Source organism: Notamacropus eugenii, chromosome 3, assembly GCF_028372415.1.
Source record: "Notamacropus eugenii isolate mMacEug1 chromosome 3, mMacEug1.pri_v2, whole genome shotgun sequence".
Taxonomy (NCBI): domain Eukaryota; kingdom Metazoa; phylum Chordata; class Mammalia; order Diprotodontia; family Macropodidae; genus Notamacropus; species Notamacropus eugenii.
Window position 1 is genome coordinate 397,727,228 of NC_092874.1, and position 18,060 is coordinate 397,745,287.

Below are 18,060 nucleotides of genomic sequence, written 5' to 3' on the forward strand. Positions count from 1 at the left end.
GTAGAATGTAGCAAATTGTCTCACATATAAGAGGGAATGAAGAGCTTCTACAATGGAGGGAAAGAGGGGGGAGATGAAAGAAAATTGAGCCTTATTCTCATGGGATTTGGCTAAAGAAAGAAATAACACACAATTGGTTTATGGAAACCTATTTTACCCTGCAGGAAGGCAAGGGAGAAGGGGATAGAAAGGACAGCAAATTGGAGACAGGGATAATCAGAAGCACACACTATTGTGGGAGGACGGGTCAAGGGATAGAATGGAATAAATGAAGGAGAGGATAGGACAGAGGGAAATTTAGTTAGTCTTTTACAACATAAATATTATGGAAGTGCTTTACATGGTTATATATGTATGACCTATATCAAATTGCTTGCTTTCTCAGTGAGGATGAGTGGGGAGGGAGGAAAGAATATGGAACTCAAAGCTTTAAGAATGAATACTAAAATTGCTTTAGCATGAAACAGGAAATTAAGATACACAGGCAATGGAGTATAGAAATCTATTTTGCCCTACAGGAAAATAGAGGAGAGGGGGGATGGAAGAAGTGTGGGTAATAGAAGGGAGGACAAACTGGAGGAAGAAGTGGATGGAGTGCATGCTGTCCTGGGGTAAGGGATGGGGAAAGAAGGAGAGAAAATTTTGAATTCAAATTCTTGTGGAAGTGAATGTTAAGAACTGAAAAATAAATTGTATATTTTAGTATATAAATTATATTTTATTAAATATTATTGTTACATATTATCACATCATGTTATGTCACATCATGTCACATTTCATCACATCATACCATATCATATCATATTATATTATATCATATTATTATATAAATAATATGATATAATATATTTAAAATACATAAATATATAATATACATTATAACATATGCATTACATATATTATGTCATATATTATATATCATTTTATATATTATAATATATCACCTACACTATAATGTTATAAAATATAGGCTATATATTAAAAAAAGAAATTCCAAACTCTCAAGATTTTCCCCCACAAAAGAGATGAAATACCACCTCAGGGCAAATATTGAGCAATAAAAATAAATAAGAGTAGGAGCAGAACAGAGGTCCTCCTGGGACAATAAAATAAGATCTGAGGAAAAGTCCCAGGAGGAGGTTGGTCCCTGTGAAGAGCAAACTCCAGGCTAGGTCCTAGATGTGCTTAAACAGCAAGTGGCAAGCTCTGGGAGTAGCTGAGTTGGGAGGCTACCTTGGCCCCAGTGGCAGAAACATTTACTCCTGGGACAGGAAGGTGTGTTGGGTATCTGACCCAGTTGCTGATAAGCAATGCCAAACCTAGCTGTGCTGTGGAAATGCAGCCAGGGGTGAGAAGGATCTGGCACACACCTGGTGAGTGCAGAACCAGTAAGTCGGGGACACAGCCAGATGTGGGTACTTATATGAGGCTAGAGAACTTGGTTCCAGTTCCAGGCCAGAGGGGAAAACTGGAGATGGATTTGAGGCCAGAAGCAACATCTTTTATATCCTAGGACTAGAGGTGATTATAAAAACTAAGCTACTACACTTTTTTTTTAAAGCACAGGCAAAGGAGAAAGAATCCAACTATAGAGAGTTACTATGGGAAGAGAGAAGATCAGGGTTCATCTTCAGAGGAGAATACAGAAGCAAAAAAAATCTTCTACCCCAAAGATTAACGTCAAATGGTCACCTGTCCAAAAAAAAAATTCACGGAAGAACTTTAAAAAAATTAAAAATCAAATGAGATAGATTAAGAAAAAGTTTTTTTAAAAATAAGAAGTCCAATAAAAACAAGAAGATTATGAAAAGAAAGCCAACCAATTAGAAAAGGAGATCCAGAATCTTAAGGGAAAAAAAATGACTCCTTGAAAATCAGAATTCAGCAAGTTATAAGAGATCAAGAAATAATAAAATGAAATAAAAAGAATGCAAAAATAGAAGGAAACGTGAAACATCTAAGAAAAAACTGATCCAGAGAATAGATCAAGAGGAGAAAACATAAGGATAATTGCATTTTGAAAGCTATGATCAAAAAAATCTTCATACAATAATACAAGAAATAATGTGTTTAGATTAATGGAAATGGGAGGACAAGAGAGACAGATTGGGAGGAAGGGTTGTTAGTTCTGGAAAGCTACTTTCATTGGGAATGGATATAAGAAGAGACTACATATATATTATATATATTATATATAATACATATATATAATACATATATATATGAATGTCTTTTAAATTCAGAAAGAAAGAAAATCCTAGGGGGATTGGGAGGGGGGAGAGGATAAGGGAGAGATCTCTAGAGGAAAGCATGAAGGAATGGGCTAAAGGAAGGGTATAGAAGGGTGTTTACATTAATGGGAATGGAAAGACAAGAGAAGCATCTTTGGAGGGGGGTAGGTTAAGTAATAGGAGGACAAGGTAATGGGTAGAAGTAAAATAGAGGAGTTAGGAGGGATAGAAAATAAGAGATACACAAAAATATCAAAACAAAAATCAGAAGTAGAATTTGTTAGGGAAAGTATATGACTACATATGTATGTATGTGTTTCACAGAAAACACACAAGAGGTACTGGAGTTTGTGGACTCCAACCTCTAACAGGTTCACTCTTAATCTGGTCAGACAAGAAGGCAGGAAGATAGTTTCAGAGGAGTTAATAATCTGACTTTATTCTAGTCTAGTCTTCTCAAAAAAGAGTTGCTGATCATGGGAGCATCAGATCCTACAGCATTCCCTAATCAGTATTCTGCAGAGGCCAGTGAGAAGTGGGGAGAATGACCCATAAAGATAATTGGACTTTTAAAGCTATGATAAAAAAAATCTTCATACAATAATACAAGGAATAATTAAATTGTCTTAAAGTATTAGAACAAGAGAGGAAAGTAGAAATAGAAAAAAAAAATCCACCAATCACCTCCTGAAAGAAATCCATTGAGGAAAACTCATAGGAATGTTATGGTCAAATTCCGAAAACCCTTTCCACAAAATAATTAAATATGATGGTACTTCAATTAGAATCAAACAAGACCTAGTAGCAGTGACACTAAAAGACCTTATGTCTTGGACACTATATACTGAAGAGCAAAAGAATTGGAGTTCCAGATGAAAATATCACACCTAGAAAAGCTAAGCATAATCCTGAATGAAAAAAAAAAATGGGCATTAAATAAATGTCACACTTTCGGGACTTTGGTAAAAAAAAAAAACAAAAATAAAAACGAAAACAAACCTGAACTTAATAGAAGATTTGACATACAAGAGCCAATACCAAATTACATCCACAAAGTATGTACAAATACAAGTACATGCCAAAGACTAATTACAAGGGACAGACTTTCATGTATGTAAAATGTTTGTCTAAGATTATTATTAGTAACTGGGCAGCTCAGAAGAAAAATTGGGGTACACCTGAGTATGATGTGACTTTCAAAAGTAAAAGTGTTTAGGAGCAACTCAAAAGAGTAACCATTGTAGACAGATGAAATGCAAGAGGAAGAGTCACCAACCACATGGTGGCAGATGGTATTGGAAGTGGTGGAACAGTGAGTACTTCTTCACAGGGGCTACTCCTATGAATGATTACTGCAGTGGCCAGGCTGGAGGCAGACCTGGTGGTCATGGAGTGCTATTGGTCCCAGAGTTCTTAGGTTTACCATACCAACAAGATACCAATAGATTTCCTCTCTTGTAGTAAAAATATCACTATAAGGTATAGTTGCCATATCCAGGAAATCTTATCCTTTCCTTTATAAAGGCACTAATAAACACACAAGTAATGAGACAATGGCTGAGCTTCCTCTCTTGACTCTCCACTAAGGAAAGCAGTCATGTGGATTAAATCATGTTATCAAATAATTCTAGCAAATAATTCTCTGCCATTTTTCCATGTCCAAAAACTCCAGTGCATAATTAGGATGGTGGAAAACAGAAAGATTTAAAACTGAGCTCTTCCAATATGCCATTCTGAACAAATTTAAAATAATGCTTCAAACTTATTTTTGAGCATCTCGGACAACAAAAGTTCAGAGTGAGATATTTTTCCAGCCCAAGATAACTTAGGAGGTTGGAAGGAGCAGTCTGTTACACTGGATTAGGAATTGGTCTAGAATACAAGCAATAGTATCTATGGACCTTTGAGGTGGTTGCAACAGCAACAGTAGCAATTTCAGGAACCAAGAGACAGTAGGGACAAAATATGGTTCAAAAACAGATTACAGGATACTTCTGTATAAGCACTGAGTAAAGAACTAAGTACTATTTATCAATCCCACTGCCCATAACCACATCTGGGTCACAGTTCTAGGGTGGAGAAGAGCACATACTCAAGGGAGTAGGGGCCCTAATGAAAAAATAGTGCTTGTGATCACAAGGGATCTGGGACTCTTCCTGGATAAGGACCAGAGTTCAAATAAGGAGAGCAATGACCACATCTCTTCCCAGATCACACAACCCTGAAAGCAATGAAAACTTCCAAATGCTTGAAACTAGCTCTGAAAATAGTAACACAAAAAAGTCTTTAGTTTGAAGTACCTTCCCCAACACACACATCACCAGGTGAAGAGAGCCCAATTTTAGCATAGTGTTCAAAGGAGAGAAATAGGCTGGAAAAAATAGCAAACAACAATAAAGAAATTGACTGTTAAAAGCTACTATGGAGGAAGGGAAGATCAGGACAAAAACTCAGAAGATGACAAAAATGTCAAAATAGCTATAAGAAAAGCTTCAAAGAAAAATGCAAATTAGACGCAATCTAAGAATTTGTTTTAAAAATCAATATAACTGTTAGAGGAAAAATTGAAAATGGAAATGAGAGTGAATGCAAGAAATACATGAAAAGACAACAGGTTAGTAAAAGAGGTATAAAAAGTATTGAAGAAAACAAGGCCTTAAAAACAGAATTGGGCAAATGATAAGATTCAAAACCTCATTGAAAAGAACAACCCCTTAAAAAGAATTATAAAAACGGTAAAAGTGGAACATAACTTCACTAATGAAAATAACTCCTTAAAAATCAGTCAAGTAGAAAAAGAGGTACAAATGTTCATAGACAAAAATAATTCCTTAAGAGTCAGATTTGTGCAAGTAAAAATTGATGGCTCCATGGAATGTCAAGAAACAATCAAAAGTGAAAAGAAGGGGAAAAATTGAATCGAATGTGAAATATCACATGGGAAAAGACTGACCTGGAAAATAAATGAAGAAGAGAGAATTTGAAAATTAATGGGTCTAACTGAAAGGTATTTCAGGACTACCTGAAAGTCATGATCAAACAATGAGCTAAGACATCATATTTCAAAAAATTATCAAGGAAAACTGTGCTAAATCCTTAAGACCAAAGGGAAAAACAGAAACTGAAATAACCTATTCATCACTAAAAGAGACCCCAAAATGACAACTTTCAAGAATATTAACAAATTCCAGAACTCCTACATCAAGTAGAAAATACTACAAGCAGCCAGAAAGAAAAATATCAAATACAATGGAGACACAGTCATTATCACAAATAATTAGTAGCTACCATGTTCAAGAAGCAGAGGTCTTGAAATATACTTTAGAAGGCAAAAGAACTAAGAATGCAATCAAGAATAAGCTACCCAGAAAAATGGAATATAACTCTTCAGGGGAAAAGCATGGATATTTAAAGAATAGAGGACTTTCAAATATTCAAAAAATGAAAAGACCAGAGATGAACCCAAAATTTCACTTTCAATGCATGACTCAAGAGAAGCATAAAGAAGTAAAAACAAAAGAGAAACCATAAGGAACTTAAAGGTTAAAATGTTTACATTCCTTTTTGGGAAGATGATACAAGTAACTCTAAAGAATTTGAATATTTTTAGGGCAATTACAAGGAGTCTACATAGAGAAAGGGCACATTGTGAGTTTATTATATTGGGATAATCTCCAAAAAATGGAGGGGTAAGAAAAAGAGATGCTCTTGGAGATGTTCTGCAAGGCCAAACCAAATACGTAACACAAATAAAAATCATATGAAAGCAACATAATTTTAAAGGTACTCAGGGATAAAACTGTAAGTTAGCTCAAAGAAAGGAAAGATTAGAATCAAATGGCAAATGTCATGACTTGTACTCTCTTGTACTCTCTATGAAAGGGTAACCAAGAAGCCATGATCAACTACCATGTGCCATGCATTCCATACTCCATAACCATATACCTACATTATCTTCAAGGGATCCATGATCTCACTTGAATCATTATTCTCTCCATAAATATAGATCCCAACCCATTCATACCTTTTCATCCAATTTGATTCTTATCTTTTCCCTCCTCCCTTAATTCTCACAAGAAGATTCATTCTGGAAACCTTCTTTATCTAGGTCAACCAACATTTCATGGGTATACCGTGTAGCAAGCACTTGAACTATTCATCTAATATTCTTCAAGTCATGTCATCATCTTGATGACATGGTCCTCTTCAAGAATGAAGGACAAATACAACACCAACCTAATATGCTGTACTTTCACTACAAGACTGTCTCATCTTCTTTTTCACATACATTTTCTTTTTTAAGTAATTAATTTATTTTTAGCTTTCAACATTCACTTCCATAAAATTTTCAGTTCCAAATTTTTTCCCCATCTGTCCCCTAATCCTACCCCAAGATAATATATAATTTGAAATAGGCTCTAATATACATTCATATGGAACCGATTTTCATGTTAGTGATGTAGCAAGGAAGAATTAGAAACAATAGGAGAACTCACAAGAAGAAACAACCAAAAAAAGAAAAAAGAAAGAGAGAAAGCAAATAATATGCTTCAATCTGCATTCAGATTTCACAGTTCTTTTTCTGGATGTAAACAGCATTTTCCATCATGAGCCTTTTGGAGTTGTCTTCAGCTGTGCATTGCTGAGAAAAAGTCTATCAAAGTTAGTCAACATACGTTGTGGCTCATATTGTATGCAATGTCCTCCCGGTTTTGCTCACTTCACTCAGCATCATTCAAGTCTTTCCAAGGTTTTTCTGATGTCTGATCATCTTTTCTTATAGACAATAGCATTCCAATACACTCATATAACACAACTTGTGCAGCCATTCCCCAATTGATGGACATCCCCTCGATTTCTAATTCTTGGCCAACACAAAAAGAGCTACTGTAAATATTTTTGTACATATCATTCCTTTTCCAATTTGTATGATATCTTTGTGATACAGAACTAAAGGTGGTATTGCTGGGTCATAGGATATGCACATTTTATAGCCATTTGGGCATAGTTCCAAATTGCTCTCCAGAATGGTTGGATCAGCTCACAGTTCCACCAATAATAAATTAGTGTTCCAATTCTCCCACATCTTCTCCAGCATTTATCATCTTCCTTTTTTCATATTAGCCAATCTGATAGGTGTGATGTGGTACCTCAGAATTATTTTGATTTGCATTAGTGATTTAGAGCATTTTTTTCATATGACTATAAATGACTTTAATTTCTTCCTCTGAAAACTTCCTGTTCATACCCTTTGACCATTTATCAATTGCATTCTTATAAATTGATTCAGTTCTCTCCATATTTTAGAAATGAGCCCTTTATCAAAGACACTGGTTGCAAAAATTCTTTCACAGTTTTCTGGTTCCCTCCTAATCTTAGTTGCATTGACTTTGCTTGAGCAAAAACTTTTCCACTTATTGTAATTAAAATTATCCCTTTTGCATTTCATAATGTTCTGTATCTGTCATAAATTCTTCCATTCTCCGTAAATTTGGCAGTTAAGCTATTCCTTTCTCTCCCAATTTGCTTATAGAATCAGTGTTTATATCTAAATCTTGTTCCCATTTTGACTTTGTTTTGGTATATAGTATAAGATGCTGATCTTTGTCTATTTTCTGCCATATTATTTTCCAGTTTGTCCAGGAGTTTTTGTCAAATGGTGAGCTCTTATCCCAGAAACTAGAGTCTTTGGGTTTACCAAACAGAAGGTTAATATAGCCAATGACTATTGTTGTCTTCTGTGCCTAACCTATTCCACAGATCCACCACTCTATTTCTTAGCCAGTACGCAGAAGTTTTTATGATTTCTGTTTTATAAAACAGTTTTAAATCTGATGTGGCTAGGCTACCTTCCCTACTATTTCTTTTCATTAATTTCCTTGATATTCTGGATATTTTACTCTTCCAGATGAATTTTGTTATTATTTCTTCTAGCTATATAAAATGATTTTTGGTAGTTTGTTATGACACTCAATATGTAAATTAATTGGGGTAAAATTGTCATTTTTATTATATTAGCTCAGCCTACCCATGAGCAACTGATGTTTTCCATTTATTTAGATCTGACTTTATTTGTATGAAAATTGTTTTGTAATTGTGTTCATATAGTTCCTGGGTTTGTTTTGGCAGGCAGACTACCAAAAAATGTTTGATCTCTACTGTAACTTTAAATGGAATTTCTCTTTCTATCTCTTGCTGTTGGGCTTTGTTAGTAATATAGAGAAATGCCAGTGATTTATGTGGATTTATTTTATATGCTGCAACTAAAGTTATTATTTCAAGTAATTTTTTACTTGATTCTCTAGGATTTCTCTAAATATATCACCCTATCATCTGCAAAGAGTGATAGCTTTCTTTCTACATTGTCTATTCTAATTCCTTCAATTTTTTTCTTCTCTTATTGCTAAAGCTAACGTTTATACACATTGAATAACAGTAGTGATAAAAGGACATCCTTGTTTCACCCCCAATCTTATTGGAAATGCTTCTAACTTATCCCCATTACATATAACTTATCCAATGGTTTTAGGAAGATGCAACTTATAGTTTTAAGGAAAACTCCATTGATTCCTATGTTCTCCCATATTTTTAATTGCAATGAGTGTCGTATTTTATCAAAAGATTTTTCTACATCTATTGAGATAATCATATGGTTTCTGTTAGTTTTGTTATTGATATGATCAATTATGCTGATAGTTTTATAATATTGAAAAAGCTCTGCATACCTACCTTATCTTAGTGTATTATTCTCATGAAAAGTTGCAGTAATCTTTTTGCTAATATTTTATTTAAAAATTTTGCATCTATATTCATTAGGGAAATTGATCTATAATTTTCTTTCTCCATTTGGCTCTTCCCAGTTTAGATATCAATACCATATTTGTATCATAAAAACAATTTGGTAGGACTCCTTCTTTACCTGTTTTTCCAAAAAGTTTATATAGTATTGAAATTAATTATTCTTTAAATGTTTGATAGAATTTACTTGTAAATTCATCTGGCCCTGGAAATTTTTTCCTAGGGAGTTCATTAGCATCTTGTACAATTCTTTTCTTGAAATATGATTATTTAAGAATCTTGTTTCCTCTTCTGTTGATCTGGGCAATTTATATTTTTCTAAATTCCATTTCACTAAGATTGTCAAATTTATTGGCAATAAATAAATAATAAATAATAATTCCTAATTATTGTTTTAACTTCCTCTTCATTGATAGTGAATGAACCCTTTTCATTTTCGATGCTAGTAATTTAGTTTTCTCTTTCTTTTTAAATCAAATTAACCAAAAGTTTATCTTTTTTATTGGTTTCTCATAAAACCAGCTCTTAGTTTTATTTGTTAGTTCAATACTTTTAAATTTGTAATTTCTTTGAGGAGGTGATTGGTTGATTCTTTCAATAACATTTTACCATGTGTTTCTAGAACCTCAGGGCAGTTTTCCTTGATGATTTCTTGGAAGATGCTGTCTGGGCTCTTTTCTTCATCATGGCTTTCAGGTAGAACAATAATTCCTAAATTATCTCTCCTGAATCTATTTTCCAGGTCAGTTGTTTTTCCAATTATGTATTTTACATTTTCTTTTATTTTTTATTTTTTAAAAAATTTTTGTTTGACTGATTCTTGATGTCCCATAATATCATTAGCTTCCACTCACCCAATTCTAATTTTTAAACAATTGTTTTCTTCAGTTAGGTTTTGTACCTCCTTTTCCATTTGACCAATCTCACTTTTTAAGGAGTTGTTTTCTTCAGTGTACTCTTTTCCCATTTTGTCAATTGCATTTTTAAAAGAATTGTTCAATTTTTGTTCTACCTCTCTCATTTGATTTTTAAAATCCTTCTTGAACTTTTCCAACAAGGCTTTTTAGGCTTCAGACCTGTATGTATTCCCTTGACCTGTGTGTATTCCCCTTTGAAGTTTCAGACATGGGTATAGTTACAATGTTGTCCTCTCCTGAATTTGTGTTTTGGTCTTCCCTGTAAGCAAGATACTTCTCTATGGTTATTGTTGTCTTTGTTGCTTTTTGCTCGTATTGTTTGCCTTTTTTCTGGCTTTTAAAGTTGATCTCTGCTTCTGGGTCATAGGGGGAACTATCCCAGCCTATTTGTGCTGGGGAATAGGGGCCTGGTTACTGGTTTTATGTGCTGGGGTCTCAGGTGCTGGCAGTTGGAGACAGCTTGGCTGGTGCTGAGCTGGACCTGCTGGTGGTGACTGGTGTGTGCCTGGTGTTGGAGCTTGCCTTCTCCACCACCCTTAGGCTCAAGATCTCATGCTGGTTTGCTGAGGTGGGACTTGATGTTGGCTTGCTGGGATGTTTCCCATCTTGTACTGGTCTCCTTCAGCCACAGCACAAGTGACCTTTCCCTTAATCTCCCCAGCCTCCAGAGCTAAAAGACTGCTACACCTTGTCTTTCTTCTGACTCCACTATTTCAATATTTTTCCTGGGGCAATATTTTCTCCGTTTTTCAATGTCAATAAGGGAGAGTGAAAGTAACTTACTGCTTACTTCACTATTTTGGTTCCCCATAAGTCGAAATAACTAACTTTCACATGTTTCGTATGTGGATTGATAGCTCGAAGTACAGTCACTGCTGCTGCTGCCACTGCTGCCACTGATTCAGTTACTCCCAAGGCCTACTCCTGGTTTGATGGGGCCAGGGCTGACTTTCTAAGTTTTCTTTGGCATCTGTGGGTTGAGAAATCTGGAAACTGTCACTTCCATTAGTGTTTCAGTCTCCCATGGTCTACTTCAGCTTTGTTGAGGCTAGGTCTATGCTGGTGTGGCCTGTGTTATACTGCCTTCTTATCTCAGCCTGGTTCAACAGGCCCTTCCTATTGACCTACCAATTTGTCTGAGGATAGAAATCTGCCTCACTGTCTCTCTGTGGGTTCTGGAACTCCAGAATTTGTTCAGAGTTACTTTCTAAAGGTATTTGAAGGGGTTTGGGGGAGAGCTCAGGCAAGTCTTTGATTTCAGTCTGCCATTCTGGCTCCCTAGAAAATTATTTTATAGAGCTATAAAAGATAATAGAATCTTAAAGAATAAAATATCAACAATATCAAAGAAATCAATGAAAAAATATGAAGGAAGGTGGCCTAGTAACAACTCATTTCAAATTATATTACAAAGGTATAATCATAAAACAATCTATTACTGGCTAAGAGAGTGGTGGATCAGTGGAATAGATAGTTACGCAATGCAAAGTAGTAAATGACCGTAGTAATTGAGTGTTTGATAAACCTAGAGATTCAAGCTTTGGGGGTAAGAACTCACCATTTTACAAAATTTGCTGTTAAAATTGGATACCAGTTTGGCAGAAACTAGGCATAGGCCAACATGTTGCAGCATATAACACAATAAGGTGAAAATGGATAAAATGATTTAGATATTAAAGAATAAAAGGTGATATCATAAATAGCCTATGTTGAATTGCTTGCCTTCTCAGTGGGGATGGGTGGGGAGGGAGGAAGGAAGAGAAGTTGAAACTCAAAGTTTTAAGAATAAATGTTGAGAATTGTTTTTGCATACAACTGGGAAATAAGAAATACAGGTAATGTGGTATAGAAATTTATCTTGCCCTACAGGACAAGAGAGAAGATGGGGATAAGGGAAGGGAGGGGCATTAGAAGGGAGGGCACATTGGTGGAAGGGGAAATCAGAATGCAAGGCATTTTGGAATGGGAGGAGGGGAGAGATGGGGAGAAAATTTGGAACTCAAAATTTTGTGGAAATGAATGTTGAAAACTTAAAATAAATAAATAAATATTTTTTAAAAAGAAAAGAAAAATTGAGCTGTTGAACTATGGATAAGGAAAGAGTTTATGACCAAATGAAAAATAAAGCAGAATACAAGAAATAAAATGGATAACTTTGATTGCAAGAAATTAAAAAGGGTTTACATAAACAAAACTAATATAGTCAAAATTAGAAGAAAAGCAGGAAGCCAGTGAGAAAATTACACATTTCTCTCATAAAGATCTCATATTTCTTTGGGAGTTGAGATAAATTTATAAAAATAAAAGTCATTGCCCAATTTATAAATAGGCACTTTTTAGAAAAAAAAATCAAAGCTATAGTCGGATAAAAATGCTCTAAATCACTAAGTTAATTTAAGTTAATTCACATTAAAACAGCTCTGAGATACTGCCTCACTTCTTTGAGATTGGCTAACATGACAGAAAATGACAAATGCTAGAGAGGATGTGAAAAAGTAGAGACAGTAAGGAATTGCTGGTGGAGTTATAAACCAGTTCATCCATTCTGGAGAATAATTTGGAATTATGCCAAAATGGCTACAAAACTGTACATATGTTTAACCTAGCAATTCCACTATTGGGTTTGTATTCTAAAGAGATCAAAGAAAAGGGGGAAAGACCTGTTTGTACAAAAATATTTGTAGTAACTCTTTTTGTAGTGGCAAAGAATTGGAAGTTGAGAAGATACCCATCAATTGAGGAATGGCTGAACCAGTTGGAGTATATGATTGTGATGGAATACTAACTGTGCTATAAGAAATGATAAGCAGAATAGCTTCAGAAAAATCTGGGAAGATATCTGAATCGATGCAAAGTGAAGTAAGCAGAATCAAAACATTGTATAGAATAATAGCAATATTGAAATGATGATCAACTGAGAAAGACTTAGCTACTCTGAGAAAAACAAAGAGCCAATACTATGCCACAGGACCCATGATGAAAAATGCTGTTCACTTCCAGAGACAGAAGTGATGACCTCTGAGTGAAGATTGAAGCACACTTTCAAAATTTACTTTATTTTTCTTTTTTGTTGTGTGTGAGTGTACTTTCTTTTCCAACATGGTTAATATGGAAATACATTTTGCATGGCTTTACATGTATAGGCAACATTATATTAATTGAGTTCTCAAGTAGTGGGGGAGGACTGGGAGGTTGGGAGGGAATTTGGAATTGAAATTATTAAAAAATAGATGTTGAAAATTTTAGATGAAAAATATTTACTGAAATAAACATATTTAAATTACTTGGAAACTAAATGATCTAATCCTAAAGAATGAGTGGATCTAAGAACAAATCATCAAAATGATCAATGATTTCCTTAAGGATAATAACAACAAAGAGATGATATAACTAAATTTGAGGAAAATTTGTATCTCTAAACAGCTAGATCATTAAAAAAGGATAGAAGGAAGAAAGTGATGAATTTGGCATACAATTTAAAAAAAACTAGAAAAAAACAAATTAAAATTCCAAATTAAACACCAAAATAAAAATCCTGAAAAATCAGTGGAGAGATTAATAAAACTAAAAGTAAAAAGAGCAAAATAGTAAAACTAGGATTTGGTTTTAGTAAAAATCCATACAATAAAAAACTGGCAGATTTCATTTTAAAAAAAAAGGAAAAGAAAACCAAATGACCAGTTACAAAAATGTAAAGGTTGACTTGAATGAATCAAAAATGAAGATGAAATTAAAGCATGTATGCATAGTCATTTTGTCTAATTATAAAATGCCAATAAACTCATAATCTAAGTGAAATGGATGAATATTTACAGATATATAAATTGCACAGAATAATGGGAGCAGAAATAGAATACTTAAATAAACATATCTTAGAACAAGAAATTGAACAAGCCATAAATAAGGTCCCAAGAAAAAATGCCCAGGCCCAGATGTATTTACAAATGAATTCTACCAAACATTTAAGGAAGAATTAACCTCATCTTATTTGAAAAAAAAAAAGGTAAAAGAGGGGTCTTACCAAATTCTGTCTGTGACACAAATATGTTTTTGATACCTAAACCAGGGAAAGCAAAAACAGACAGACACTATAGACCAGGTTCCCTATACTGATACAATAATTTTGTATCAGCATTTGAAATATCAGGAATATTGCAAGAAATTTGCAATAATTACTGACAAAACTTTTAAAGACAACACCAGAGACTAGACCAGCATGCAGTGCATAGACCAGATGGGCATGTGGAGCACAGACAAGCACAGAGTGCAGACCAGAGGGAACAGCAGGGACAGGACCCAGAACAGAATTCAGGACATCAGCAGCAGCAGCAATTCCCTGATTCCACAACCCACAAACTCCACAAACAGTGTCAAAGGCCAGTGGGAGGGCTCCTTCACCCAGGACAGGGAAGCACAGTCTGAACCTCTGGCAGCAGGCACTGCAGCAACAGCTGCCATTTTCGGAGCCTTCCACCTAGAGCCTCTTGGGGAATTGAGCCACTGATCTGATTCTCAGCCCTGAGCTCCACCCAGGGATGAGGAGGAGCACTGTCAGTGGAGCTGGAGGTGGTTATGGTGAGGGAATTCAATTATAGATTCTGTGTAGAAAAGTTTTTGGCTGCTCCCAGACCAATGTGCAGGTCAAGAGAAGAGTAAACACCTTTCCCTTGATTGTGCCACCTTAGAGGAACTGAGAATTTATAGGTCCCCAGAATACACCCTCCTCTCAACAAAGGTCTCAAAAGTCAAGTAAATGGATGAGAAAATGACCCCAAAAGGGAGAAAAAATAAGACTATAGAAGGTTACTTTCTTGGTGAACAAGTATTTTCTTTCATCCTTTTGAATGAGGAAGAACAAAGCATAACATCAGAAGGAGTCAAGGCTTCTGTGTCCAAAACCTCCAAAATAAATATGTGATAGTCTCAAGCCATGGAAGAGCTCAAAAAGGACTTCGAAAATCAAATAAGAGAGGTGGAGGAAAAATTGGGAAGAGAAATGAGAGAAATGCCAAAAAAATCATGAAAAGTGAGTTAACAGCTTTCCAAAGGAGACCCTCAAAAATGCTGAAGAAAATAAAACCTTTTAAAATCGGCTAACCCAAATGGCAAAAGAGGTCCAAAAAGCCAATGAGGAGAAGAATGCTTTAAAAAGCAGACTTAACCAAATGGAAAAGGAGGTTCAAAAGCTCACTGAAGAAAATAATTGTTTAAAAATTAGAATGGAACAGATGGAAGCTAATGACTTTATGAGAAACCAAGAAATTACAAAACAAAACCAAAAGAATGAAAAACTGGAAGATAATGTGAAATATCTCATTGGAAAAACAACTGATCTGGAAAATAAATCCAGAAGAGACAATTTAAAAATTATAGGACTATGTGAAAGCCACGATCAAAAAAAGAGCCTAGACATCATCTTTCATGAAATTATCAAGAAGACTGCCCTGATATTCTAGAACCACAGGGCAAAATAAATATTGAAAGAATCCACCAATCACCTCCTGAAAGAGATCCAGAAAGAGAAACTCCTAGGAATATTATAGCAAAATTCCAGAGCTCCCAGGTCAAGGAAAAAATATTGCAAGCAGCCAGAAAGAAACAGTTTGAGCATTGTGGAAATAAAATCAGGATAACACAGGATCTGGAAGGTTCTACATTGAGGTATTGAAGGGCTTGGAATAGGATATTCCAGAAGTCAAGGGAACTGGGATTAGAACCAAGAATCACCTACCCAGCAAAACTGAGTATAATACTTCGGGGGGTAAATGGTCATTCAGTGCAATAGAGAACTTTCAATTATTCTTGAGGAAAAGACCAGAAATGAATAGAAAATTTGACTTTCAAATACAAGAATCAAGAGAAACATGAAAAGGTAAACAGGAAAGAGAAAACATAAAGGACTTTCCAAAGTGGAACTGTTTGCTTTCCTACATGGAAAGAAAATATTTGTAACTCTTGAGATTTTTCTCAGTATTTGGATAGTTGGAGGAATTACACACATATAGATGGAGGGCACAGGGTGAGTTGAATGGGAAGGGATGATATTTAAAGAAATGAAATTAAGGGGTGACAGAGGAATATATTGCAAGGAGACAGGGAGAAATGGAATGGGGTAAATTATCAGTCATGAAGGAATCAAGAAAAATCTTCTTCAGTGGAAGTAAAAAGGGGGATGTGAGAGGGAAAAAGGTAAGCTTATTCTTCACATTTGGCTTGAGGGAATGACATGCTTACTGAGTCTGGTATGAAAGTATATCTTGCACTACAAAAGGGTAGGGGAGAAGAGAACAAGTGGGGTGGGGGATGATAGAAGGGAGGGCAAATGGGAAAAGGGAGTAATCAGAAATAAACACTTTTGGGAGGAAAAAGGTCAAAAGAGAGAATAGAATAAATGGGGGGCAGGATAGAATGGAGGGAAATATAGTTAGTCTTACACAACATGATTATTATGGAAATCTTTTGCAAAACTACACATATACAGCCTATATTGAACTGCCTGCCTTCTCAGTGGGGATGGGTGCAGAGAGAGGAAGGGAGAGAAGTTGGAATTCAAAGTATTAGGAATGAATGTTGAGAATTATTTTTGCATACAACTGAGAAATAAGAAACACAGGTAATGGGATATGGAAACCTATCTTGCCCTAAAAGAAAAGAGAGAAGAAGGGAATAAGGGAAGGGAGGGGTGTGATAGAAGGGAGGGCATATTGAGGGAAGGGGTATTCAGAATTCAAGACATTATGGGGTGAGGGGAAGGAAGAGATGGGGAGAAAATTTGGAACTCAAAATTTTGTGGAAATGAATGTTGATAACTAAAAATAAGTACAAAAGAAAGGAAACACCAGTAAGGAGATTATAGCACTTTGCCACAAAGATCATACAATACAGTATGACCAGGAATGTAGGACTCTTTCAATATTAGGAAGACCACATGAATAAGAAAACAAAAAAAATCCTATTATTTTATCAATAGATGCAAAAAAATATTTTTGACAGAATACAGCACCAATTTCAATTAAAAACACTAGCAAGCATAGGGGTAACTGGAACTTTTCTTAAAATGATAAGTAGTTATCTAAAATCAGTAGTTAGCATAATCTGTAATTGGGATAAACTAGAAGTCTTCCCAAGAAGACCAACACTTAAGCAATGATATCTGTCATTGCACTAATGTTCAATATTACACTAGAATTGCTAGCTATAGCAATTAGAGGAGAAAATGAAATCAAAGAAATAAGAATAGGCAAAAAGGAAAAAAAACACTATCACTTTCCTAATTTGACTAAGATAGAAATACATTTTACATGACTTAACATTTATAACTGATAGCATACTACTTGCATTATCAATGGGTAAGGGATAGACTCAAGGGAGAAAGAGAATTTGGAACTCAAAAGTTTTTAAATAGTGCTACAAATAAATAAAATGAATTTTAAAGAATCAAATGCTGTTAGCAGATATTTAGGCCCTGCTAGAAAAGAGAATTATTGAAATATAATACCTTCCACAAATGTCTTATCTGGATCCGGGGTACTAATCCTGTAGGATCATCCTCAATGTATTCATTTTTTAGATCTACTTCACAGGTGTCCTCCACAGTCACAATAAACTTTGAATTCTTAAACCAGTAGGATGGCTAAGAGCAAAATCAAAAGTTGATTACAAAAATGAGCAGTTGTCAAAAGTTTGAATCATTTGGACAGTTCAAAATAAAATAACTTTATTAACTTTTCCATTTAAAACTGGCAAAGTAAGTAAATATTTAAAGGTACTGAATTTTCACAGGAAAATTGCCTTAGATTTGAATTCTTCAACAACATTAAAATATATTTTTAAAATATTACTTCAGATTTCAAACCATATTACAAAACAGTGCTCATTAAAATATTCTGGTACTGGAAAAGAGTGGTACATCAATGGAATAGATTAGATACATAATACACAGTAGTAAATTTCCATAGTGATCTGGTTTTGATAAGCCCCAGCTTTGTGGATAAAAACTCAATATCTGCAAAAACTGTCCAGAAGAATAAAAAGCAGTCTGGCAGAAAAAAGGAAAGACCAATAGTTCAGACCATATACCAAAATAATATGATATAGCCATAAAGGATGATATC

The 18,060-nt window shown here is 34.7% G+C and overlaps 1 protein-coding gene across 4 annotated transcripts in view; it reads right to left on the reverse strand.

The window, feature by feature from the left end:
* Positions 1-18,060, reverse strand: part of LOC140497227 (phospholipid-transporting ATPase ABCA3-like) — a 264,641-nt gene that overhangs the window by 150,821 nt on the left and 95,760 nt on the right. For all 4 annotated transcript variants that reach the window (XM_072597913.1, XM_072597914.1, XM_072597912.1 and 1 more), the window contains one exon: positions 17,445-17,579. In XM_072597913.1, coding sequence (XP_072454014.1) covers positions 17,445-17,579 — 135 coding nt within the window. The remainder of the gene's footprint in view (positions 1-17,444; positions 17,580-18,060) is intronic.